Here is a 27,827-nt window from a genome sequence, read left to right as displayed (position 1 = left end):
ATTGGATATTTAACTGTCCAGGACTATGTGTAAAACGCGAGCATTCCCTGCTAAAAGAAGCCTGTAACGCATTCTGTGTGACGTGAAACGTTCTGAAGAACTCGTTACATTTACGAGGGGTCATCGCTGCGGTTGCCTCGGTGCTCGGAAGCGTCGCCAGACGGGGTCTGTTACACGATGCCCATTGGCCCTCAAGACACCGACAAATGTCCGGCTCCAGAAGAGCTTTACAGCTGCCTATGGACTCTCAAACTCGAAAAGAGCTCGAACTTGAACTTTCTATAACAACCACATACAGCTGTAAGACCTGACCCGTGGGTCTGAGAAACACGAACTGACCAATGTCTAAGCACCACAGAGGAGGTGACCTGATTTGCATGCCGCCACGGTTCCTATGGAATCGTGCTTCCATGAGTCACTGGAAAAGAATGTCAAGTGAGGTGAACCAACTGGTTTGACGTCGAAATAGTAAATGTGGCCATTTTTTAGGCTTCAGACAGCACTGTTTTTGTAAGTCCCCCTTGGACATATCTCGATTCAAATTCTCTCATTTCCCTCTCTTAGAAGTGAGAGTGGTTTTTGGACTTGAATTGTGTGGTTTTAGTCTCAAGCAGCCTGCTTTGGCTGACCTGAACTAACTTGCAGACCAAGTGGGTAGGCTCTAGTCTTGCTACAGGCCATATGAGGCTTGATTGCCTTCCAACACCTCTGACTCCAGAGCCAAAGGGGCAAACTATCGAACAATAGAACGGTAAAAATGGGAGTTAACGCTCATGAATGATAACAGGTGATGCACAGGGAACACCCTCACAAACTCTGAGGCAAAGCTACCTCAAATTGAGTCGTATATTTCCATACGTCGCAAGAGATTTTTTGAAATGTATCATTTGATATCTGTGTACCATTTAGACATTCCAGGGGAATAACTCAACATGAAGCACATTGCCTCAAGGACGTGATAGCCCCGCTTCACAAAAACAAAAGAAATCCCAACAAGCTCTGAATGGCCAATAAAGTAATATGTAATCAGCGTTTTTGATCACTACAACAGTTATCTAAAGTTATCTATTATCAAGCTAATAATCTTCCCCGAAAGAACATTCGTATTCGTACTTTTTTATACAAAATGTCCCGCTCAAGCTGTCAAGCATACATCGATGACTCACCACATCTTCCATGTTTCCCCACCCCCACCCCACCAACTCATAAACAGCCACTGTTTGTTGAACTTCTTATAAAACAGGGAACAGTTTACAGAAGGTCCAAGTGAGGGGCAGTCCGCTGCAGCAGAGATGATCTTCTCTGATAAGGTGTACCCATGGAGGCAGGGGAACGGGAAACACACAAACACCCACAAACACAAACAACTTGGGGATTAGAGACCGTTGGGACTTTTACTGTGAAATCCCCTGGGTCTGGCTTTTCTCTCGTGAATAAGACGTTACATCCGGTATGTTATGATTTATTTCTCAAATCATCTTGACAATCAACGTATGGGTTTATAAAGGATAAGAAAATACACACCACATACTTTTGGCTGTGCACAGAAACAGCAACAAGTCCAGAATCAATCAATAACAATAGAAAAAAATTGAACAGAAATTGCTTTGTCACCATGAATTTGTTTGGCAGGCATACACACTGTAAGAAACTTTCCGAACACAGTCTATCATTTAATAATAATAAACATATAAGAATAAAATGGAAGTGTTTCTTTTTAATTTATTTTTTACTTTTAATCATAAAGCTTGTTTATACTGATAATTAAGAAGGACACTGTTTATTTCTTTGACCAGAGAGCTTGAAATTCCGGAAGCTGTCGTGAATGAGCGAAATATGATCGAGTTCAGTGTTTAGGGAAGCACACTGATGGACAGACCACAGCCCAAACACAGCCCAGTCTCTCTGTCCAAAGGAGGACTAAAACAAGGAGGCCTCGGCGGTTTGACCCAAAATAAATACGTTTATCAAGGGCTGGTGCTCCTTTTAACTCTGAACTGAGCCAAACAAGAAGGGGGTCACATCAAAGAAACCTCTCAAAGTAAATAACTTTAAAATAACTTAAAAGGGGAAGGAGGGTGTGGGGAGAAATCCAGCACCTGCCCTGCCCTGCCCTGCCCCATGCTTCCTGGGAGCAGCCAAATGTGTACATTGCTACCTGGACGAAAAACAGTCCTTAAAAAAACGCTGCGAGGCAAAACAGCGAATACTTGAAATAAGAAGAAATGAAAATGCCAGAGGGGTTTCTGGTTTCATTTGTCGGGAATACATTCAGGAGCACAAGGACACTTCCTCGAGAGGTATTCTGCGCCGCGCTTCAACACTACAGGAAAGGCCCCTCCATCCATCCTCTCGTTCACAAACCCTGGAACATGGAAGAGTGTGATCCGGGACTCCTCCCACCTCCATCCACCATCAGCACGAATCGACTCCCACGTTCCGCCATCGCCCTTCGTCTCCTCAACCCCCGCCAGGCGTCGGCGAGGGCTGCAGGTCGACGGGGGCCACCGCTCCCCCCTGTCCCTTCTCCGTCCCTGAGAGCTGGAGGGTGGAGAGGGGGGGACGGGAGGGAGGGAGGGAGGAAGGGGAGGACGACCGGCAGGGAGATCCGAGGCGATCAACACCCCGACCCACAGATCCCACCGGTCAGGTCCTTGATGACTCCGGCCTTCACCAGCTTGATCAGGAACTCTTTCTCCTTGGATATGTTGTGAGTCCACGACTGCGATGGGTTTCGACATAGTGGGGGGGGGGTGGGGGGTGGGAGGGAGGAAAGGGAGGGGGGAGAAAGGAAACAGAAGACAGCTCTTTAGGACGCCGAGTACGGCCAAAAGAAGCCTCGCTCTCAGCTGACGCGGCAGCGCAGACGCACAATAGACAACCGGGAATGAATACGTTGCGGCTGACCCCTATTGTGTCTCTGTGAAGGCATTATCCGTCCCTGAATTGAGAGGACGGATGAAGGAGCAAATACCGGCTGAATGAGGTGCAGAATGTGACACACATCGTTGAAGTGAAGCTTCTGACATGAAACTGTTGGATACAAAAGCACTCTTCCGAAAAAAACTAAAAAACTAAAAGGAGCTGGGAGCTACAACTGCTTTATTGTCACGGCTATTCAGCCTGACGTGAACAACAACTATTCATTATAAAAGCAGGAATTTCTGCGGGAACACATCTGTGTGCATGCGGGTAAACAAAAGGAGGGGAAATTCCACGAGTGGCAAAGGTGGTTCATTGCCATGTTCCTCAGAGCAGAAGCCAGGGCACTCGGTAGGCAGAAGCCAAGTCAATGAGGTGTTTAGGAAACCCCGCCCTCTAAATCATCACCTACGACGGACCGTTTCCCCGGAGGGACGAGCTATCTGCTCGGAGTTCCGGGGGAGAGAGAGAGAGAGAGGGCGTACGTCCTCCGGTAGAGCCGGTTCTCGTTGGTGGGCCCCCCGCGGGGCATGGGACAGCTGGGTGACTGGCAGCTCATGGAGGAGAGAGCGAGGCGAGCGACATGGGGGAGCTCCGCGGGCTTCCACCTGCTCCTCCAGCATTCCCCTCGCTATCGCTCTCTCTCTGGGCTAGGCTGTGCTACCCCCATCCGTCTCCCCACCACCCCCCCGCCCCCTCTCCCAGCCTCAGTCAGTGCAAGTCCTCCAGGGGAGAGTTAGAACAAACCTCCGTTCTGGGGCGTCAGCTCGCGCAAACTCCCCCTGTGCTGCGTTGACCCACTCGAGGAACGCGGGATTCTTTGGACGAAGACAAAAAACCCGGCCACAGCTCTCAATTATAGATGGCTGGGGGCCGAGGGGGGGGAGGGGGTACAGACGGGTCCGTGTCCCAGCGCTCTGAAACACAAGTCGTCTGCAGTCTGCGGAGGGCGCGCACTGACACCCGGGAAGTGGGGGGGGGGGAACGAGGGGAGGGATCGCATGTCTCCGGTGGAGACACGCCGCTCGAGTGCGGACGTCCCCCCGGTGGAGAGTGATTCATGAGCACCGCGTACTTCAGACAGCGTCCTGAACGATCCGTCTCTCAAGGCTGGATCCCCCTGACCCGACACATCCTAATCCAAACCCCCCCCCCCCCCCCCCGACGCCCCTAATCACGGCGTCCCGTGAGCGAGTAGCTACAGCGCCCTGACTCTTACAGAGAAGATGCTATTCGATAAGTACAGAGAAAGGTCACTGTAAACTTCCCCCCGCGAGCGTAAACGAGGAGAGCTAAACAACAAGAGGCATGCTGCTGGACTGGGTGAAGCGACGCCCAGGCACACGGCTCGGGCGGGCGGAATACTAAACACACGGCCGGGGAGGGACGCTGGCTGGATGTGTACTTTGTGTGGGAGGATGTTCCGGTCAGGGGGTAAATAGAGCAGGTAAAATCTGCTGACCGACTGGGAGTTGGGGGGGGGGGGGGGGGGGGGGAGAGAGAGAGGCAGTTCAGGGGAGAGAGTCATCTGTCAAAACCTCTGGGATTCCCTACATGGGCGTCTCTCTCTCTCTCTCTCTCTCTCTCTCTCTCTCTGACCGCATGCGGCCGATCGGTTCGATCCATAGTTAAGGAGCCCCCCCCCCCCTGTTGATACACAAACAAAGACCGTCCGTGCGCCCGGGGTCACACATTCAGTGTCGGTTTGCCTGTAAATGTTCCTTGGGTTTTACGAGGCAGTTACTGCACACGCCCACGACATCTTAATTTAGTTATTTTGACACGGCGCCCAGTACACAGGGGGGGGGGTGGGGGGTGGAGAGGGCTCGTCTGAGCTGTGCGGACGGCGGCGGATGTAAAAGCGAGTGTTTGCAGGGCGTGGACTATGAGCCTGCAGGTGAGAGGTGAGGCGAGCTACTGGGCCGGAGAGCGGCGCGAAGGCACGCCTCCTCGTCTCCGGCGGTTTCCGCGATCAATCCAGCCGGCGCGGGCCAAACCCTTCTGTGGGTCGTTCGGGGGGGATTGCAACAGGACTGGAATGTCAGATATGCGCCAGGGGCTGGGTGGGCGGGGGGGGGGGGGAGAGGGGGGTCACTGTGACCTGACTGAAGGCAGTACCTGGATTGAACTTCCCTTCCCAGTCGACAGTAACAATGGGGGTGGGACGCGCATGCCTGCGGAGGCGGCGATGGGTGGGGGGGTGGGGGGGGGGGAGTACCTCTTTGATGGCCGACATCCGAATCTTCTCGTAGTAGTGCAGGGGGGCGTGGGGCGTGCTCATGTTGTAACCGAAGCCGGCCACCGCCACCTCGTCGCAGTTGTGGAGCGCCATTGTTATGGCAACCGTCCCCAGTGTCGGAATATTCTGGAAAAAACACCCACGCACGAGACAAGTAAGACACGTGTTCAATGACCGAGCGGGCAGGGTGTAAAAAGATGAAGGCGGCCAGTTAGAAGGGGAACAAAGAGGGGGATGGAAAGGTTAGCCAAACACAAGTCATGGAACAACCCGGAAGAACAAAGTCATGGCTCGTTAGGAGTGAGGAAACATGCCCATTTTTTTCTCTCAACAGAACTGATGGGAGAGGTCGAGACCTGAATCTCTCTCTCCCTTTTTCTATCCCCCCCCTTCCCTTCCCTCCCTCCCCTCCCCTCTCTTCCCCTCCACGAGGAGACAGTTGAGTGTCCAGGAACTGAGGTAACCGCAGGCAGTCTGAAGGAGGTTTGTCTGTGGTGCTGGAGGTCTGACTGCCTGACAGGCTCCCCGAGGAGGGAGGCGTTCTGGCGGGCTGGCAGGTTAATGGCGTGAGGGCTTATCAGCAGAGCCCGGGTGAGTGACAGAGGGCTAATCCTGCAGGTGGAGTTCTGCCGACTGCCTGATAACGAGACCTGACCGCCGCATCCTCCCCCTTCCCCCCTCCCTCCCCCCTTCCCTCCCCAACCCCCCCCTCCGTCCCTCCCCAACCCCCCCCTCCCCCCCAACCCCCCCCCCTCCGTCCCTCCCCAACCCCCCCCCTCCCCCCCAACCTCCCCAACCCCCCCCTCCCTCCCTCCCTCCCTCCCCCACTCCCCTTCTCGGAGCCACGTCTTCAGATCCCGTCCAGATCCTTCCAGAGACATGAGGCCCGGGCCATACATATACATACATCGGCACGGACTGTCAATACCACGTCACAGTCAGTACAGTAGACAGCATGAAACAACACCTGAACTTGGGCGTAGCTTTCCATCGGGCGTGCACGGACACGAACCCCCCCCACTTACCGAAAAACAGCGCATCCGCCCCCCCCCCCCCCCCCACTTCTTATTAAGAAAACGATTATGAACGGCCGCATCCCCGGTCATTAAAACAAATACAAGCCGTTTGAAAAGAAATCTACGCCCGTGCCTATGAGCAACACCCTGGTGGTAATAATGGTGGTGTTCTGACTCATTCCTGGGCCCGCGGAGCCCTGCTATATATATGGGAATATGGGAAGGGAGTCACGTGTGGAAGGGACATTCCCCAACCCCCCCCCCCCCGGACATTGTTTAGATTTGACCCAGAGTCAGAAGGTTTCTATATCTCGTGGGGTCGGGTGTTTTGGGGAAGGTCTCTCACCCCTCTCCCCATCTGCCCGTTGTTGTGGGGCAGGCCGATGAACTTGAAGGCGGCCTCCTGGATGAAGTAGGGGTTGAGGATGCGCACCTCGCTGGGCTCCCTGGGGACGTGGCGGGCCACCGACTTCCAGAACCCGTCCGTGTTGCGCTGGGAGAGAGATGGAGGGAGGGAGAGCGCACGTGAGCGAGGGAAGAAGACAGACACACAGAAAAGGACTCCCCCCCCCCCCCCCACAAAAAAAAGAAAATCATTCAGAAACATGAGACTCGTTTGGGCGGATTGAAAAATGACGCCCGCCACTACGGCAAATGAGAGGAGGCCTGGCGATACGTCTTCGCCGCGCTGTAACAATGTGACCTCTGTTGGTGGTCCGTAGCACACTCAAGTCCAACCACCCCACCCCCCCCCCCCACCCCCCAACCAACCCTCCATAATGCATATCAATTACCAGGCAGTTCAGCCAGAGCACCTCCCCATCTCCTCTCCGGTCCAGACTCATGATTAGTCATTCCTCCATTGGCTCGGAGCTGGCCCAAGTGAGAGCTGATGCGAAACAGTCGGGTCAGCGGCTTTTAATGGAAGTCACCTGTGCAAATAAGCCCACAGGTTGCCTTTGATATTCCGTATAAAAGGGACGGCCGTAAAAAATAGTGGAGCGAGTGGCTTTGAGCTGCCTTTGGCTCGGTGCCAAAGGGCACGCCCAGACACGACCCGCCCCTCGCTCTGCCAGACAGGTTTGGCGGAGAGGGCCTCTCTGAGGGCGCTACAGCACAGCTGTGTCCGGGCCTCCGACGGCACAGCAAGTGCCCTGGTCAACATCACGTGCCGGCGGCCCCATTCGGTCCCACTTCCTACAACTCCCGCCGTCGTGTCTTTGCTGCGGTCAAGTCGAGCTGCGCTCACCGCCCGGCCGTGCGTTGAGAGACGGCGTGTGTTCGACGAGGAGGCCACCGTGTTGCAGGACTGGTTAGCCCCCGCTTTCCCCCAGAGGTGTACCTCAGGAGCGCAGGTCTGTTCAGGGAGCACCGAGCCGTTTTATTGGCCCTGGAGGGCGCTTTTAATGAGGTTGGAGTTGATAAAAAAGGCCAGAACAGACCGCAGCGCCCGCAAAAGAAGTGCTTAACCCACTCGCGGGCCGGCCTAAGCCGGGGAGTTTCCTCTGTGTTCAAAAACAACAGAAGTAAATCACCTCTTTTCGAGCCAATAAAGTGGTCGTATTGGTTTTGGTTTTGGATACAGAAAGAGATCTGGGAAAGTGAAAGCCCACTTCTCCTCCCTCCAAACAGAAAAGAGATTACACCTCAAAGTACTCACGAACGCAAACTGCTCGTGTGGCGTGAACATGTCATTCGATCCATCTCGGCACAGGTTCCCGTAGTAGTAATGTTGAGGCCTGCGCGCTGGGAGTAATGAATCGCTAAAGTGAGATGAAATTACACATATCAGAACCAGCTGGGATGTAACGAACCACAGGGCACCGCACCGCCCCGGCTCGAACGCCGCGGCCAAATTGCCTTCATGAGAAGGCCCAGCGTGGTCTCACGGTCCCCCCCCTTCTTGTCAAACCGCTTTTCTGAAATAAACGAGGTGAGAAAAACAGGGGATTAGGAAAAAGGGGGTGGCCTGTGTGGCGGTGGAAAATTCAAAGTCGAGTTTTGGGTTGTTTTTTTCTTCAAACCAGCCCCAGTTAAAAGCAGTGACGCTGACGATGAAGAACCTTAAAGGAGGAAAAACACGGAGGAGAAAAACAAGACGAGCAAACAAACCCTGTATCAATATACTCGGGGGGCCATTAGGGTAATTACCAGAGGCCTGCGAGGCATTTCTCATGCCTCCGTGGGCCCAGTTACTGGGATACCCGTGACTGAGCCGCCGCGGAACGTTCCGGAATGCGCGGCCGAAACGGGTAGAAACCACGCAGCGCTGGTATGGGCTGCTAGCGTAGCCTAGCACGGTCACTCTTGTCCCCTGGGCGGCGCTTCGCTGAAAGCCCGGCTGGTAATCCTGTCTCGACGGGAACCCATTTGGCTCTCTTGCTGAGAGAGGGGAATCTAACACCTTGTCCTTCAGCGACAGTTGACGGGGAACAGGTGAGGGGGGAGGAGGGGAGGGGGGGGCAAACCACCTGGATAGGGCTGGCAGGATCAGGTGGACAGGAAGGGCTTCGGACACTAAGCTCTCCAAGTCCCGGCCTCGCCTCAGTAGCGCAAAAATCTAAGCCTGTGGTGGTGAATTCCACTTGGTCTGCGCAGAACGGTTAGCATGGTTAGCATTTGGACTGGGGGGGGGGGGGGGCGGTCGGTCTTTTTACTGTGGAGAACAATAACGTCTCGATATGTAGGACTAGCGAGTAGGCCACGGGGAGTGTCGTTTGTTCCCCCGCGGCACAATGCTAGCACTCAAGTCTCTGCCCCCTCTGCACTGTCCTTATCTCTGTGCCATCAGTCTCCGGGCCGACACTCTCCCTCATTCATAACCAGTGACAATTGTCTGTGTGTCCCGTTTGTGCGATGGTCTGGTGGTTTGCGGCCTAGCTCCGCTGACGGCAGCGACTTGATCTCCTGGTTCGAAAGGCTCGCGAAGGACGACGGTCGGGCGGGCCTCAGAGGCCTCCGTTACTCTTGAACGCCGTATAGGTCAGCGTCTTTGCCTGTGTCTCGGGTGTCGAATGTTCCCAGTAGCCCCCCCCCGCCCTCACGAGACACGTTTACCTCACCAACACAAACGCAACCCGTCCACCGCAAACTGTCACGGCGCAGCGTCAGCATCGGACAGGGGCACTTAAATCACATCAAGGGGCATTTGTGCTGACAGGTCCCCCCGAAAAAGACAAGCGGGCGACAGAAGAAAAAAAGTTTCACGAGTTTCTTAACGAGACTTCTTTTGACGCCTGTCAATAAAAGAGTACCGAGGAATAGCGGGATGATGACCGTCATGGCTGGCTGGCTGCGCGGCGCCTCAGGCCCCACCTGTCACTGTGTGAAAAGTGATCCCTAGCCCGGGCAGAGGACCACCTCAGTGATATCCACCGTCTCCCCTGACAGGCCCAGGTGAGTCCATGGTCTCCCTTACTGCCCCGGGGGGCACTAACGTGGGACTGACTAGGCAGAGGTGTGCTCTTGCTCTCGGATGTGCATCAGACCTGACTTCCCCCATAAACTGAGAGGAGCTAACCTTGCTAACTGGCTAATCTAAGACATGCTAACATGCTAATCTAAGGTTTCTGGCCAGGTGGGAGCCTGAGAAGCGGGAATTGTGTCCACATGATTGAGGTAGGCGCTTCGGAACACTCCCCTGCTGTTTGTGTCCTCTGGTGAAGATGCAATAACTCTTGAACTCTCCCCCCCCCCCCCAGATCATTTGGCTGTTCCCTCTACGGAGGGAAAGGAAGAGAGGAAGACAATGGGAGAGGGAGCAGGCATGGCGAGTCTTGGGCTGTGGGAATGTCTTCTATTCCCACTCAAGCATGGAGGACCACAGTGACTGTAACCAGAGACGCTTCTTACACAGAGAGAGACAGAGAGAGTGAGAGAGAGAGAGAGAGACAGAGAGAGAGACAGAGAGAGAGACAGAGAGAGAGAGACAGAGAGAGAGAGAGAGAGAGAAACACCATTTCAGACTCTCCGTCATGGTAACCTTGGATTGCCCATGAAGTTTGCGATAAAGATTTAAATTAGAATGAGTTAATTATGGATTAACGCACGTGCAGCGATAATCCCTCTCAGACAGGCGGCTTGCCCTGTCCCTCGAAATTTAGAGAAATCCCACAAGAGCCACGAGGCCTCGTATGAGTCACATACATACAAAAGTTGTTTTTTTGAGCACGCGCGCGTGTGCACTTAGACTCGCCTGCCTGCTAGGTCAGTCCAAGAAGACTCGCTGTTTACAAACACAAGTCCACTTTATCCTCCCTCTCCCTCCATTCCCTCCCTCCATTCCCTCCCTCCATTCCCTCCCTCCCTCCCTCCCTCCCTCCCTCCCTCCCTCCCTCCCTCCCTCCCTCCCTCCCTCCCTCCCTCCCCCCCCCCCCCCCCTCCCTCCCTCCCTCCCTCCCTCCCTCCCTCCCTCCCTCCCTCCCTCCCTCCCTCCCTCCCTCCCTCCCTCCCTCCCTCCCTCCCTCCCTCCCTCCCTCCCTCCCTCCCTCCCCTTTGGTGGGTCCAAAGCATGCGGGGACCGCAATGCATTATGTAAAACCAGGGACCGGCGGTAAAAGCTACACGTTTCCTCGCCGCCTTGCACAAACACGACGTGGAGCTCGGCGTGAGTCAGCGCTCGCGGTCTCCATGGCTGAACCGTGTCGCTGAAAGTCATCGCCCACATGAGGCAGAATGTTGCCAAAACAGTCGACGGCCACAGCGAGACAGGGGGTTCGTGCTGGGTTCGCAGTGGCGAGCAGAGGAGCGTAGGGGTTACATTGTTGCGTACGCAGCCCCTCGGAGAATGCGGGGCGTCCTTGAGTCGGACGCGCGGCCGAAACGGTGGCTGGGCTTTCAGAAGGGGGGGGTCTTGATATGCGGACGAAGCACTCTAGTTACTGTACTCTGAGAACAGAGAGACGAGAGAAAAAGGGGGAGAGAGAGAGAGAGAGAGAGAGAGAGAGAGAGAGAGAGAGAGAGACAGAAAGGTAGGGTGGCTTGGAGGGAGGGAGAGGGAGAGAGAGAGCGAGAGAGCGCGAGAGAGAGACAGAAAGGGAGGAAGTCAGAGAGGGAGGGAGCGAGAGAGGGCGGGAGACTCATTAACCCCCTTCCTATTCCACTCAAAAGAGATAAGGGAAGTCTCCTCGTCAACGCAGGACCAGACAATGAAGCAGATCACGAAGTGGCTGTCGCTCACCTGGCGAAGGGGAACGCTTTACAGACGGGGCAGACAGAGACGGCCGTTGTGCCCCTCCGCCCGATAACACCGTCAAAGCCAACCAGGGGGGAATTCGATTCCGACTTCATCTCGGTGTAATCGACGCTATCCGATGACTTGATTTCGAGCAGAAAGAGGGTTTGAAAGGCCCGTGGGTAAAATGGGCACAATGGTGACAGCCATGTGGGACGGCATCCAGTTCGGCTGGATCCTGTGACGGCTCACCGTTTGTTTTGATCTCGCTACACCCTGGTTGAGCCCAAGTACAATTCAGAAAAGCTCGCGGTGGCTCACCGTGTCCAAAATCCTCATGTTACAGTTCGATGGCCGAGGGCCCCGATAAAAGCTCTGGAGCATCGCACACAACCTGTTTTTGTGCTGCCTGTGCCACCGATACGGGCAAAAGGCCCTAACAGGTGCGCGCGGTTCAGCTCCCCCCCCCCCTCGAGACTCTCCTGCAACCCCCCACCGCCCTCTACTGGTGGCTGGCAGCCGTCTCACCAGCTTCTCGTTGAAGATCATGCTCCGCAGCCACTTGAAGTCCAGGGACTTGAAGGCGGAGAGGACGAACAGGGAGTCGGCCTCGTAGCGCTCCGCCCTCTGGATGGCGCCCTCGGGGTAGGTGATGCGCAGGGTGGTCCTGGAGCCCACATCCTTCTCGTAGCCCCTCACCGGGGCCTCGTTGAGCCTGCAAGCACACCGCGGGGGGTGGGGGGGTGGGGAGAGAGGTTCAGCCACGCTATCGTCGCCCCGTGCCGAGGGACGGCGGGTCGTTTTTTTTCTCCCCCCCCCCCCCCCCCCGAGCGACGGCCCGTCGACCGACCGTGCCACCACGTCGTACTCGTCGATCGTCGGGCCCAGGGAGCGGTTGGCGAGGATGCCGCCGTTTCCCATGACGACGCACCTCTTGCAGCTCAAGCTGGGAGAGAGGAGAGAGAGAGAGAGGAGGATCGTATTTTGGGGCGACGCCATCTATGAAAACGCGATGAGCGCTGGGAGCCGCGCCGAGGACGGGTGTGGTGGGGGGGCGGAGGGGAAAAGGCGAGGAGCTTTTGATTGATTTCCCGATAATCTGATATTTACGCGGGCTATCGCACTCACTGACAGCCTGATTTAGTGGGGAGTGTGACCTCTGTTTAGTCTGAGGCCTACATTCCAGGTGGGAAAATAAACACATTCCTAATTTCCCTTTGCCTACTTGATGAAACCGACTGCATATTCTAGTAGTCATGGAATGGACCGGGGGCCTTAGAAAGACAGAACCTCGGCCAAAAGTGAAATACATGAAGAGAAAAAAAGAACTGGAGCAATAGTTCGACACTTGCCCAGAGGGTGATTACTTCATTAATCTTCGCGAGGAGGAGTCAGGGTGAGGGTGAGTTCCACGTCAACGCTCGCCGGACACAACGTGCAATTTTCAAAGTATTTCAAACATTTCAAAGCTGGTAACACCGCCTTTCTGGATGTCTTTGCGACGCAGCAGCAGAACCCCCCACAAACACTCCCATGATGGCCTGGCCTGTTGGACTAGATGAGGAGGTTGATCACGGGCCAACGTACCTGTCCAGCTCAGCACCCAGACCGTAGTTCTTCGTGGCGGTCAAAATAATATTGATCATCTTTTCTGTGGACAGAGAACAACAGAGGGAGAGGAAAAAAAAGAGAGAAAGACACGAGTTGAAGATAACATGAAGAGGAGAAGAAGGGCCTTGTCTTTTCCTGGCTAGATGAGGAGGAGGGGGGGTGGGGGTGCTGGAGGCTGGTGATAAATGAGGCAGGGCCCGAAGCCAGAGGCTGGGTGGGCTGACAGGAGGCTGGCTGAACACTTCTTCATGTTATACAAGCCCTCAGGAGATGGGTGGCCCGGGGGGGAAGGTGGGGGAATTGAGAGCCGGGGGGCGGGAGACGGGCGGCGTCTTGAAACAAGCGCACTCTGCGTGGCCCCCGGCCCGAGGACGGAGCCTACACCCGTCTCGAGCCTAACGATAATCAAACCGCCCACACTTGTAAAACCAATTCTCCTCATGACGACATGTACATGTCTGACCTGAGGGGACGGGGCTGTATGGCGATCACGTGCTATGAAGAGACGACATTAAAACGACAACGCTACGACCCACTCGTTCCTCTCAAATACATCTTCGGGTCCAAAGACGCCTCGCCTTTCTCGTCTGTGACGAACACGGGTGAACACCGGAAAACTATTTGTCTGCATGTCTGAGAGCTCTCAACAAGTCAGAAGACAGCTTAATCAGGCTGAAGGGGAGGTTGAAAGGCTTGCCGCTGCTTGATGCCAAACCACCAGGCCTAGGGTACTTCTGTACGGGAGGGGCACCCACAACCTTGGAGATCATCACTGGCTTTCTGACAACCAGCCTGCTGCAACCATCCAAACGTATGAAAGGGCCTTTTTCATTGTAACTCGATTCTGATTGGGAAATGACAAATGAGGGGGTTAGGGTTTGCTATCTCAAACTCCACTGCCTTATAAAGCAAGATGGACAGGGCTAACTGGTCTGGAGTGATAGGTGCATTCTGCATATAGACCCTCATCCAGTACCACGCCAATGATCTGCGGCTGTGCTATCTGGGAGACATTTTGCCAAAAATGGTGATCTTGGTGCTGTAAAAAATAAATCAAATCTTAATTCAAGAGCAGGGGAGGGTTGATGCTAGGATAGCATGTTCCCTGTCCCGCACGAAAGGAAACAGGGAGCGCCGATGTTCCCGATAAGGGCCAGCATTTTCCAAGAGACAGGGGTGTTCCCTTCTGCGTCTGAGCCCTGAGTCACCCCACCCCCCCTCCCTCCTCCGGCAGGTCCAAGTCCTGGACCGTGACCCCTCCAAGGTCTTTCCACCGGGTCCCTTATCCAATCAGTTCTCTGCGTGTGTCAGCCTCTGTTCTCGCTGCCACTTGTGAGGTCGACTGGCTAAAAGGAGGATCCCACTGTGATTGGACGATGATGAGAAGGCCATTCGCGGTCTGACTGCACGTATAACGTACCTTGTAGCTTCACTCCGAAAGGGGGATACAAATTGCCAATCTTGGAGAACCGTCGAAAGTTTGTGTCGAGAAACATGGGGGCTGGCTTGGTGAACCTGGACGTGGAAAAAAGAAAAGAGCAACGAGTTAGAGCGAGTGGGAGTACGACTGACTGTGCATGAATAAATAAAGTCCTTCCAAACCCCTCAGAGCCCCTATATGTGTATGGGAGAGATGCGCCGATTGAAATTCGGCAAAAATGCTTGAGAGGATTAGATGGTTTGTGTTTCAGCTAATCCACTGTCTGCCTCTGTCTTTATCAGCGATGGCAAGGCTTGAAAAACAAGCCTTTCTGCGGAAAAGGAGAGGGAGAGACAGAACCAGATGGAGAGAGAGAGGGAACCAGAGGGAGAGAGAACCAGAGGGAGAGAGAACCAGAGGGAGAGAGAAAGAGAGAACCAGAGGGAGAGAGAACCAGAGGGAGAGAGAACCAGAGGGAGAGAGAACCAGAGGGAGAGAGAGAGGGAACCAGAGGGAGAGAGAACCAGAGGGAGAGAGAGAGGGAACCAGAGGGAGAGAGAACCAGATGGAGAGAGAGAGGGAACCAGAGGGAGAGAGAACCAGAGGGAGAGAGAACCAGAGGGAGAGAGAGAGGGAACCAGAGGGAGAGAGAGAGGGAACCAGAGGGAGAGAGAACCAGATGGAGAGAGAGAGGGAACCAGAGGGAGAGATAGAGAGAGACAGAGCCAGAGGGAGCGGGAGAGAGAACCAGAGGGAGAGAGAACCAGAGGGAGAGAGAACCAGAGGGAGAGAGAGAGGGGTTACCATAGACGCGTCAAATCCCAATTAATGTCCAGAGCATGGTCCGAAATTCTATTCTGATCAAAACAGGCAGGTTAGCCATTGACGAGACAATGGCAGATCGGTGATCCCCCCTCTGCAAACAGTGAACCACAAACGTCGGCTAAAAACACAAGTGTAAATACGATTTTGCGAGCTAAACATATTTGACAGTAATGCAGGGGTATGTAATGCAGGCTAGGGGTTGACATACAATATCAAAGCCAGGGGACATAGCATATGTGTTGAATCAGCGAGTTACTTCGTCTAACTGGTCTAGTGTTGCATAGTGGGAGTAATAATAGTTTCCTGTAGGCAGTACACTTGGAAAAAACACTATCACCTGCACCAAATGTTGAGTTAGCTTCAACTTGGCTTACGCAATCCTTTTTCGATGTTGGAGGTATTTTGATAGGAAGCCAATGGTGCATATGCTTAACAGGAAGACTCGCTCTCTTTTTTTTACTGCCAATAATCTCTTCATTCTGACTGTCAAAGAAAATCTTCTCAGATCCTTCTGCGAGCAGATTGCTCAGGCAGCGTGACTTGAGGCATGTTCAACAATGCATGTAAAAACCCAAATTACATAGTTAGCTCGTTTTTGTTGCTTTAGTGTCTCAACAAACATTTTGCATGCTATGGTCTATTTAGCGCTGCCATCTGTCTCCACTTAGAAGGCATTAGGCCTCAGACACACAAAGACGGGCTCGGAACTTGACCAGCCTGCAAGAACCCTGGTCCAGAACTGACGAGAAGCTCTCATTAACACTTTTTCGGGAGCGTCTCGGACATGATGTCGCCGAACGGCGGCGGCGGGAGAGGAGACGCGCGCTCCGAGGGGCGAGCGACCCCACTAGGAGAGACCCCGGCCAGGGAGTCAGACCGGCGGTTAGCGTGGCGCTCGCTTCCGCTCCGCTCGGTCTCTCTGCCAGGAAAAGCGATCGTGTGAGTGAACCCCTTCGAGAGAGCTTCTGACAGGGTCAGCCCACGTCTAATGACACCGCTGTTTACGTGTTGCCGCGAGGCATCGGGTTTACGGTTTCATAACTCTTCGGGAAAAACAACCTGCCCCTCACGGGATCAGCGCTCAGAATCAATCTGAAAATGCATTGAGTCGTTTGCCAAAACAAATCTTTAATAGTTCATATTAACTTCAGAAAGTTTTTTTTTTTTTTTTTTGCTGCTGTATGGTTGCTGTGATACGAGTTGCTGTATGAACAGAAGGCATAACTAGTGATGTGTTGAGAAACACACCCCAAAATGTAAAACAATATTCTTGTTATCACAGTTTGCAGTCCAAAAAGGAAAAACGTAGCGAAACAACTGTTTCTTTAACCTAGAGAACCTCTTCAAGTCTTGGCGGTGGATTGTGTCTTTTCATGTTTAATATGGCATGATGAACACAAAGTGGACTCTGATCTGGTGAGGAAATAACAATTGCTAATCACGCAAATGTTGGAATGTCTACAATACAATTAACCCAGGGGGCCCTACGGAGGAACCGCCATTTCCTCTGGTGCTCCAGTTCATCCTCTCACCTGCTGCTCGTTTACAGAGAGGGGTGAGGGAGCGAGAGAGGGTGAGCGAGAATGAGTGAGTGGGACGCGGTGAGAGAGGTTGAGGGAGTGAGGGTGAGGGAGCGAGAGAGGGTGAGGGAGTTAGAGAGGGTGAGGGAGTGAGAAAGGTTGAGGGAGTGAGGGTGAGGGAGCGAGACAGGGTGAGGGAGTGAGGGTGAGGGAGCGAGAGAGGGTGAGGGAGTGAGGGTGAGGGAGCGAGAGAAGGTGAGGGAGTGAGGGTGAGGGAGTGAGGTTGAGGGAGTGAGGTTGAGGGAGTGAGGTTGAGGGAGTGAGAGAGGGTGAGGGAGTGAGAGAGGGGGAGGGAGTGAGAGAGGGGGCGGCAGTTAGAGAGGGTGAGGGAGTTAGAGAGGGTGAGGGAGTGAGGGTGAGGGAGCGAGCGAGCGAGAGAGTGTAAGTATGTGAAAGAGAGAGAAATCCAGATAGGAAACGAGTCCGGGGGGGGGCGGGGGGGGGGGCGCGTATTAAAATATGGGTCAGGTCCGCATTCATCTCAAGATGCTCGCGAGTCACGTTGAGCCCACGCAACCCCCTACGGGAGGAACAGACAGGGGAATCGCCTCGTGTTATCTTAACAGGACCCGATCTCTCCTCTCGACGCGGGGGCCCGTCTCGCTAACGAGGCTCTCTCAGAGCCCCGGTGGATTGGGAGAGTTGCGTGTCTCTGCTGCTATAAAGCGAACACCGGATAAGTGCTCTGGGGGCCTGGGTTCCTCACACGCACTGGGGAGGAAGGGCGGAGCGGAGAGAGGGCCCTAAAAAAAGCCGAGCGCCGTACGGGAGCCGGTCCCCGGAGGGGTTCCCGCGACTCGTCCGGCCCCGTTTCCTGAGATGGATCCTGGGCCGTAACGCACAGGTGAAGAGCTTTCACGGTGTGGAGCCCCGCGCGCCTCTCAATAATTCAGAGGGCGGAAATGGGATCTTTTATCCCTCTCACGCCACTCTGAGCTCGGGGAAGGATTTCCACATCGACGGAGACTCCGCTGGGAAGGGGGGCCGTGCGAGCGCCGGCGCGCACACGCGCGGGGCCCTGAGTAAACACCAGACCAAACGGGGGCGCGCGGGGGGCGCGCGGGGGGCGCGCGGGGGGCGCGCGGGGGGCGCGCGGGGACCCCTGTTTAGCGTGCTCACATTTACACCCGCTGACGCTCCTAAACGGCGGGGGCCCTCGACGGACGAGTTGAGACATCTGTGGCGGGGGCGTACGATGACGCGCGGGCTCCGCCGGAACATCTGTTTCCACTGGCCCCGGCGCTCGGACGTGCGTGACCTTTAGTGCTCACAGGAGGCGAGGGACGACGAGGCAGAAGTGACAGAAAGGTTACTGTCTTCGGAGCGGGTCGCTCCGAGCTGTTGATTGGAGGGCCCGAGTCACCCCGCGGTGCTCGTGACTAACGATCCAGAGGGCCGGGTCGCCCATTACCAATCTGCGACTGTCACTTTTCGGCCGGGCTCGGCCGCACAAAGGACCAGTGGTCATCCACCAGACAAGGAAACGCTTCTAAAGCTTTTGGGGTGGGAGGGGGGTGGGAAGGGAGTTTCCCCCAGCGGAAGCTCATTTGTAGAGGATGTGCGAGGGGGGGGGGGCGGACCGCAGGCGAGATGATAATCGCTGTATTTGACTACGCCTCTGGGGAGACTTGGGGGGGGGGGGGGGGTGAGAGTGTGACAGTGGGGCACTTGAGGATCAAAGAGCGACGTCACTCAAAGAGCGACGTCCGCGTTTGAGTCATGGAACAAAAATCCGCGGCGGCTCGAGAGGGTGAAACCGAGAAAGGACACTTTCCAAAGGAAACACACACACACACACACACACACACACACATGGGAAAAAAGGAGGATTGAGGGCCTTTGGATACTCACTTGGGATAAATGGCGGTCATCTTGGCAGCCGCGTAGTCTGGCTTGCAGGCTCCCTTGCTGAGATTGCCATACTTGTACATCAACTCCAACGGCCTGCAGTACAAAGAGGGGAGGTTAGAGACAGAGGGAGGAGGTCAAGTGTGGAACAGCTTCATGTGTGAGCAATAGGAGCTCTTCTGAGCCTGGGGAAAAGAGAGAGAGAGGAAAAAAAAAAAAACGACATAGTTGAAGGAGCTAAGCAAAGCAAACTCACTCTTACGGTGGGCCTAACAAAGTGGATGTCTCTCACATAAAAGGCCTTGCGCAGGGCTGTCTGGGAACTGTAGTGTAGCTCATGAAATGTATCGTCTGCGTGGTATTGTTTAAATTGGACTTTTAGGAAACAGCGCATGCTCAGGCGATGGTGTCAAATAACAGACGGACGATCAGCCCCAGAAAGTTATTTTGAGTCAATGACGCTCCCGGACCAACGCACAGAGAAACGCACGGCTAACCGAAAGATTCACTGTGGGAACGCTAACAAACAAAACATGAAAAGAAATATCCACTGTACATGCACAGATGGGCTGCCACCCTATTTAGGACTGTCATATCAGAGGGCAGAACCCCCTCCATTCCCGAACATCTGAGAAATGCAAAAAAAAAAAAAAAAAAAAAAAAAAGGCGTGGGGGGTGTAAAAGCTGTCGTGGCTTCGTGCTGACACGAGGGCTGGAAGTGAGATTCTCCGCGAGCGCTTCGTCGACGCGAGGAGGAGAAGGCGTCTGTTTACACGACGTCGACTCTTAACCTCTACCCGTTGGGAGTCGGCGTAACACAAACAGAGCCTTTTCAAACAGCCTCGCACACGGTATCTGCTCAAAGCCGACCCCGCGGAGGGAAGAGACAAGCCGATGACTGTGGAACGTATACAGGTGGACGAGGCCCTTCGGAGAAAACACCAGGACTCATTTCCCAGTTTCCAGTGAGACCGAGAGATCTCCCTAGTGCCCACCCCGTGTCGACCACTTGTCGACAGATCTTTTGTTAACGAAACGGTCAACCTCGCGGCAAGAGGGGTCAAGTCCGGGGCTCTTTATACCACACACGCATTGTTTTTTAAATTGATTGTCGCGGCAAAACAGCAGCTTTTAGCCTCACCATTAATAACCTACACGGCGCTGACTTGCTCAAATAAACACGGGGGTCCTCGGATGAGCCGTCGCGGTAACACGATCAGAAAGGTATGGCAAGAGAGCACATGCTATGCTACTATACAGTGCGCCCATTAGCCATGACTAGCATGTACTAACACAGGCAAAGGCATTACACAAGAGTGTGGTCGGTTCAAGGCCAAGGGTGCAGTCTTCATGGCTTCGCCGCTGTTACTGTTTGCACATGACACAGTGGGGGGGGGGGGAATAACCGATGATCCGTGTCATGTAGCCAAGACAAAACAAAAGGCGACGATTATTGTGAGCTGAGCAAGCACTTGTGTGAGCTGTCAAACCGGTGGGTATGTTTCGGAGATGTACTGTAAATACTTACAAGCTGCTATTTAGCCTCAGCAGGAATCCCTGTTTGTCATACACTGGAAAGGAAGAGACAGAGAGAAGAGGTTCATTATGACATCATTGTGGAGGAGAAGACCGACGGCAATCTGAAAAGGACAGTTGTATAACACTATTGGTGTTTATACAAAGACTGCTTTAGTCCTCTAAGTCATAACTCATTCTGATAATATTTCACTTGATGGCAGTTAAATAGCTTATATATGATCTAACGGACCATAACGATTCCAACTAGGGCCAGTAACGATAGTGCACTTCATGAAAAAGACAAATCATGATATTTTCATAATGATACATAATATAGGTAAACAGCAATGTGAGGTCAGATAAGATTTTGTGGGATTTTTCCACTGCAGGGTCATAGGAAACAGTTTGTCAGAAGGCAACAATAATTCCATCTTACGACATGGACTCATCTACAATGTCTGTGTGCAATCACCCAGTTCGTCATATCACGGTTTACAGTTGTTCAATTAACGTTTCCCCTCTGCCCTTTACGGAGCTCAAATGATGACATATTTGCAATGGAAGACACTAGAAAATGGAAAGAACTAGCCAAGACTGGTTCTTCCAAGTAGTTTGACAGCAGCGCAAGGGTCAACAAGTCACCACAGGGTAGGGCTAATGTGATTGTCTGTATTCATCACGAGCTGACGTTGTTGTTACTGTAGTTAAGTTTGTCGATGTCAACTGACAATATTAAAGGAATGGTGTGGGACTAGTTATGACGACTGCGGACAAACACAGCTTCCTTCAAGCTACCACCGCTTTGTTGTGGGTGTACAGTGAAATACATTTTTAAAGTATGCCACAAGGTTTTCAAAGTTGTTGCCTCTGCAATTCACAAGGGAAGGCTTTTAGGTCTGATAATGGTTGGCCGAATGACATAAAAAAAATTGAAGATCCACATATCACCACAGGCGATACTTCCAAAAGAAGGGAATCTATTTATGTTTGGTATAGCCCAGGCACAGCTGTTCAAAACATCCATACACTGACTACTGACGACATTTCCAAAATTCGGAGGCAACAACATCTGAAAAGTACGTGGGGAATGGGATACTTTTAAATGCTGGCGACCTTTGTCATGCAGAGGAACTGTACAGGATAACACAACATATTAAAGGAACTGTACAGGATAACACAACATATTAAAGGAACTGTACAGGATAACACAACATATTAAAAACAGGACTTTGCAGATAAGAAAAGATCATTGGTCAATTTTTCACAATTTTTTTTGCGGGGGGGGGGGGGTCTTCTGCTAGTTTTCTACACAGGGTGACCAGTGGCTGAGAAATTGTGAATGACAAGTCATGTTCCGCAATAAATGTGCAAACTTATTTTTAAGTTGCAGACACGGTCAGTCCTAGACAACGGTGTGTCAGCTGTAACAGTTGCTCCCGGCAACGTTGTGGTAAGCTTGAGTGCACGGGCTCTATGACATGATGAGCAAGCATGGCATATCTAGCTGGAGCCCCCCCAAAAGTTTCAACGTTTTTTTTTCTCTTTCATATTTTAAATCAAGATGTGTCATATCTCTTCCTAAAACCCACTAGAGGACACTATTTAAAAGGATATTTTCAAAAATGTCTTCTGGGGGAACATGCCCCCAGACCCCCCTAGATTTGCTGGGTCACAGGAAAAATAATAGGTTTTATCTAGGGGCTTAGCCCCCCCAAAAGTGGGAACCTAGATTTGCCCCTGCAAGCTAGCACTTTCTTACCGCAGCTGGCATAGTATAGCTTCCTCGGGCAAAACGTGCAGAAACAAGCACCAGGTTTTCTTAGTTTCTTGCACCCAACTGCCAACAGACTCGCCGTCTCTACCTTCTTCTGTCCACGCCGAGCGCCATTACATTTTGAGTCATTTATCTATTGGTAGGGCCAGTAGCGGAGATAACGTGGATGCATGGGTGTGGCCCAAACGCCACCGACCTTGCGTCACTTTCCGAAAAACGGGCCCTATCTAGGTCACACAATGCAGATAATTAGCTGTAGGAAGTCAACTGCGAGATCTCGCATTAACACATTTCATGAATCCAGCTCTTCTTACAAAACGTAACAGTCACGTAACTCATGGTTACAAAACCAGCACAATAATAACAATTACCAGGTAACAAAACGCTACATTGTAAGCAGACACAATAAAAAACGAAATTCATGGAGTTGCATTATTTCGAACAAACGGCAAACTTATCTGCAAATTTTAACAAAATTGACCGCTTTGCATCACAGGAATTGACCAACCAATGAGCCACACTATCTTCATTTTTTCACGTGGTTATTTCTTCTCCCTTTTATTTACTTCAATATCAAATACGTTTTTTATTTTTTCAAAAAATTTGACAATATTTATCCAGGGAATACATTTAGACAGTGGCAGCGCCATAGATGTAGCACTTGTAAGCAAATAGTAAAAAGAATAGAAATATATAAATCGGTCGCATTAAAAAGAAAAGAACGAGATAGTACGAGAAGTGTGGTAGCATCGTGTCCCCTCTCATATCGTACTTATCATCTGATTGAGCGCACATAGCCTGTTCAGCACCATCGCTGTCAATCAGCTGTCACTGTCTGTGGTGTTGAAACATTTTGACTCGACTGGCAAACTGCTTTCTTTTTTTGTCAATAGAAACTTGTAAAAAAATGTGGCTTTTCTTTGTATTTTATTTGACATATAGGCTTACTTGGCTCAACAAGTGACACATTATAACATGTGAATTCATCAGATATTTTACCGTTTTTTGGACGTTTTTAATTTTAAAATGACTTGGTAGCAGAGGGCCCCGCGATTAAGCTGTATTGAGAGTCTAGCTCCGCCCCTGATTAGGACATCATCCCCCATGAATTTGCGCTCCATGCTTTCACCGACAACGCTAACGTGACATATGTGGATCTCATTCACACTGTGTTGCTAGGGCCCGCCCTGCTCTGCTTCTGATAGGCTTTTTTTAACGTTAGTTATAGCTGCGTGCCTCTCATATAATTGGTAGGGGAAATCAATTGACTATTAGAACATTTTAAACCGCATGCAAGTTCCCCCCCCAAAATGTCATGGCCGCATGCCGGAGATCCGGTAAGGTGCTGGAATACTTTAATCCCTTTGCCATTCTGCTAAAACATAAACAAGAGAAGGGGGTTGGTATTAAAAAATTCAAAAAGTCCTTTACAGGTCCAGGCAATTCAGTGAGACTAACACAAACAATACTCGGCTTCAGAGTAAAACAAAGCTTGTGCCTCTTATTATTCCACTTATCAAGCTCTTTCATGGTGCTATCTGTCTGCCGAAGCACACAGCCATGCACGTGGCTGCTTCAGGAGGAAATGAAGCGTAACATAAAAGGGAGGATGGAGAGAGAGAGAGAGCAGTCTTGAGGACTGAAAGCACTGGGGAGATAAAAGCTGGTGTATCTGGCCATGGAAGACCACAGTGTGTGTGTGTGTGTGTGTGTGTGTGTGTGTGTGTGTGTGTGTGTGTGTGTGTGTGTGTGTGTGTGTGTGTGTGTGTGTGTGTGTGTGTGTGTGTGTGTGTGTGTGTGTGTAAGGACTGGAGGCTGTGGTCAGGAAGGTCCGTGGAGAATGGATGGGGAGGGTGGCTGGGGTGGTTTAAGGAGAAGCGTGTTGTCTCTGGGCAGCGAGGCTGATCCGTTATGCTGAAGGGCTCCATCCATGTCTGGCCAGGAGTGGTTAACAACCAAAATGAGCTCAATCTTACAAAGACATTGATCCCTCTTAAGGAGGTTTATTACTATTTTACACTTTGACCCATGACGTCACTTTCAAATTAGAAAATAGAAGCTAGATATACCGAAGATAGGAAGCATTTAACAAAATGGAGCTCCAAGCTATTCTGGCCCTGAAGACATGGATGTCAAAGGTAATAGTCTTTGTAGGATACACCAGATAGGTTGGGAGGTTACTAGCTTTTCTGCTCGTTTCAAAAACAGTTTAAGTGGTATAAATGTCGAAGTGATAAGAATGTACGTATCTTTAAGTACATAAGTGGCATACTACAGTAAATACAAATGGTGCCTAAAATAGATGGGCCTAAATATTTGAAGATAGAGACGTTTCCTCCCAAAAAAATGTATTGCTTCTGTACATGAGTGGCTAGTATAAACAAACCGAAACCACGGACTGCTCTTGTGAGGACTATTAACTCTCCCAACATGGTTAGCTAGCTTAAATGTTAGCTAAGCTCTAAACCTCTACCTGAGCCTCGTCCAGCGAAGAATAAGCTATCCACGTCTGAGTCTGAAACAGAAGAGTGAGTCAAGGCCACGGGCAAGCCTTTTCTCCAGTCAGTTCAGGAGGAGGGGAGATACAATGTTAAAGGGGAAGCAGAGAGTTAGCCAAAAGGTTTTAAACATACAAGCCATGACCAACAGCTTCATGCTCTCGGTCGAAAAACGCAGTCAGATAACTATTTTTATTATTGTTGTTGTTATTATTTTTTATTTTTTTACTGGTGATACCACACTATGATTATTCACTGTCTGTCTATCTGGGTCAAAATGTGTGAGTCATGTCATACAATGTTGCTGTTAAGTAGGAACAAATTACAAGTCATGGGATTAAGCAACACCCTTGAATGAAAATAAACTCATTACAGCTGTAAAATGGCTCATGTCAACAATACGACGGGCGTTTATTTCTATAGTGGAAGGAGCTGACATGTTCTGAGGGAGATGTAATTCAATCAAGTTTTTGCACATGACTTGACATTTAGGAGTCCAGAAAAATTAGTCACAACAACCGTAGCCATGAGATACTGAGGATCTGTTAACACTTAACGTCTCCCTCCGTGACTATCTGGACAGAAACGGGCCTATCCCTTGATTATGTGTATCTTTCTAAAGGTGCAAAAGTTATAGGTTGTCGATCATTAGCAATCTATACGTCAACATGTGAACGCCTTTCAATGTTTTATTGAGTATTCAAGGAAACCGGTCAATTGAAAATAACTGATTAGGGCCTAATCGACCGATTTAATGATTCACGTGACGTTTTGGGGGATCTTGAGCTGGGCCTTGTTTCAGCTCATGAAACATGGGGCTTTACACTAGCCCTATTAATGTATTTGCTCAATGTGAATTAAATGTGGACTAAATCAATTCATGCCAAATGAAGCCCAGACCTAGCCCTAACTTGTTTAATTGGTTAGTCTGAGTCATCACCAATGTCATTCTAATAACTGGCAGGCTTCCACATGAAGTTGAAGGCAAAAGCCCACTTTAAAATGAAAAATTATTCTTGAATTACTCCAGATGATTTAAAACTACACACGAAATCTAGACCTGGCTAAAGCTTTGAGTGATGAGAACTGGACTTCCTGGTCACATGATACCGAGAATTGACAAGGACCATTTGAAGTAGCACACCTTTTAAGCTCCAAAAAAACACAATGGCTGCCCCATGGTTGTGGCGGACGTACCTCGATGTGAAATTGGGAGAAAGTATGTGTGCTGCTCAAAAGGCTTACTTGACACGGGTTAGGCTAAAGCTCAACTGCCTGGCTAAATCTTCTTGTCTGTCTGCCAAAAGGCTTAAAGACTCAGAGAGAGGTTAAATGCTATAATCTACAAACATTTACTTTAAATAAGTAATAAAAAATAAAAAAACACATAATGTGCTATTTTCAAATCAAGCAAGTTGGCATAGCTCTCACAGTTGCTCCTACATACCTTGTAACTCTGAATCCAACACACATCTGCAGCAAACAAACCTCTACCCTAAATTGCTAACAAATGCTGATATGGGTGAGGTAGAGGAGTCATTTTCAGCTTTCAAATATGTGTATTTTCACAGATCATGAGTGCTAGTTGAGGGAAGTAAAGAACAATACTGTATGATCTCAGGACATTGTTATCAAAAGAAGAACATTTATAGTAACTGGAATGTGCTTACAAGCATCCTGTAAAAAACAATTTGGATTAATTACAAATTCTGCAAGGTCAACCTTGAGCATTTACACCCTAGCTGCAACAATTAAACCGGACTGTTGCGGGATCGGTTAAGAACAACTCATAAAAGCTCATTTTTTTAACACTTTTTACTGCTACGAAGACTACTATGACTTCAGGTTAGTAAACGTTAGGCTGTGAGCTCCCCCGCTTGGTACAAGGAAGAATTGCCGTCATTAAGGGACTGGACGTCGGCGAAAGGTGAAAAGGGTTGTAAATAATTAAGCAGTTAGTCTGCCTTAAAACCTTAATGGATGTTGCAGCATGTTCGGCACAAACAATAACAGCACACTCACGTGACTTCTGTCCCCATCCACGTAAATGAAGTCGCCCTGAGGAGTAGTAGAGGAATCCCAGGACCAGCATGGAACATAGCCCCAGGACCAGATTGCGCGTGGGCTTCATTCTCATCTCTTATGTCTGTACATGGCCCCACTGGAGCCTAAACAGAGTTAATGCACATCAAAACTATTACTGTACAGACCATGATCCATGGCTGAATAGATATTGAATAACGTGGCATCCGAAACACCCAAAACAAAATTAACCTAGCCTACATAAAACATACAAAGTGGTAAAAAAATAGATGTTCATTTTTAAACTATACCCTCAAGGTTCCAGATATACATTTTTTGATTATTGCTCACGTAAGAGGAAGATTCTTAGAACCATATTTCAGAGAGATGTTGTGTATATTATTACAAATACCGACCCTTTTCTGTTCAGTGTTATGGTCGTTAATATAGGTATATCTCAATCTAACAGTCGGCATACCACCTTGTACACCAATGCTACCTCTGTAGGTTTCTTTAGATAGTCAGGACCGCCTGCCAGCCTGGGTTACTGTTTTCTGGTTCTGACTGACTCACTTGGCAAACGAACTCAACATAACTTGCTCCAGATAGATTCAGTAGATTTATCTAGGTTAGCTATCAAACACATCACAGTATCGTTTCTTCCCTGCTTTGTCTTCTTTCTCAATGTGCTATAAATCATTCAAATCAAACGACTGTCTGCTTGCCACTGCCAGTGTCATTAACGTCAGTCTGCGGCCAAATACAGTTACGAAATGCTAAATACAGTATAAGTAAACAAATGTTTGCACCAAATGTTTTGTGACGTTAGTCGATCTTTACATTACAGGAGACCAGCACGTATCCCGTTATATTATGGACGGGCTAGCTAGCTAGCTTGAGCTTTTATGACTGGAATATTTTTGTATGATCAACCTTACCGTTTCTTTCACGATGCGGGTCCGCTGTTAAGGTGAGGTTTGCCACTAGCATTCATATTATGTCAGAAGGTTTAAATAACACATCGTTCAAGTAGTATTGTTTTGTCAGCAATAACTGTTATTTCTACAACATGCTTGCGGCTGAGAATAGGACGGTAATCAACGCTGCGGAGCCTTGAGCTACTACTAGACTAGCTCTAGCATTAGCAGGAGCAAGTAAACACACAAACCTATGTAGACGCGTCTTGAGGACTGAGGTACGTGTTTCTAGGCTACGTGTTGTAAATGTGTCTAAAAAAAAGCCAACGTTGTTTAATGTTTGATTCCTAAATTGATTTATTACATTATTGAATTACAGTATCCTATTGTTTAAAAAATATATATATTTTATTGCACAGGCTTGGGACCTCTCCTGACCAAAGTAGCCTACCCTCAACCATCAT

The 27,827-nt window shown here is 50.7% G+C and overlaps 1 protein-coding gene across 3 annotated transcripts; it reads right to left on the bottom strand.

Moving 5' to 3' along the window:
- Positions 1–1,448: 1,448 nt before the first annotated feature.
- st3gal3a (ST3 beta-galactoside alpha-2,3-sialyltransferase 3a) lies at positions 1,449–27,570 on the bottom strand. 3 transcript variants are annotated; one of them, XM_084692368.1, is made up of 11 exons: positions 27,385–27,568; positions 26,447–26,592; positions 20,163–20,205; positions 18,638–18,730; positions 14,382–14,476; positions 12,938–13,001; positions 12,201–12,296; positions 11,879–12,065; positions 6,524–6,670; positions 5,141–5,287; positions 2,482–2,722 (listed from the first exon to the last, which is right to left on the bottom strand). In XM_084692368.1, the coding sequence occupies exons 2-11, from the start codon at positions 26,559–26,561 to the stop codon at positions 2,618–2,620; spliced, it is 1,092 nt and encodes a 363-aa protein (XP_084548494.1). In that variant the 5' UTR covers positions 26,562–26,592; positions 27,385–27,568; the 3' UTR covers positions 2,482–2,617. The 3 variants fall into 3 exon arrangements, with proteins under 3 accessions (XP_084548493.1, XP_084548494.1, XP_084548495.1); XM_084692369.1 differs by lacking the exon at positions 12,201–12,296 and having other exon boundaries at positions 27,385–27,570; XM_084692367.1 differs by lacking the exons at positions 11,879–12,065; positions 12,201–12,296; positions 12,938–13,001 and having other exon boundaries at positions 1,449–2,722; positions 27,385–27,570.
- Positions 27,571–27,827: the final 257 nt, after the last annotated feature.

Source organism: Hypomesus nipponensis, chromosome 26 (assembly GCF_054491055.1).
Source record: "Hypomesus nipponensis isolate SF chromosome 26, ASM5449105v1, whole genome shotgun sequence".
Taxonomy (NCBI): domain Eukaryota; kingdom Metazoa; phylum Chordata; class Actinopteri; order Osmeriformes; family Osmeridae; genus Hypomesus; species Hypomesus nipponensis.
Note: the sequence above shows the minus strand (reverse complement) of the source record. Positions and strands in the feature narration are given on the sequence as shown.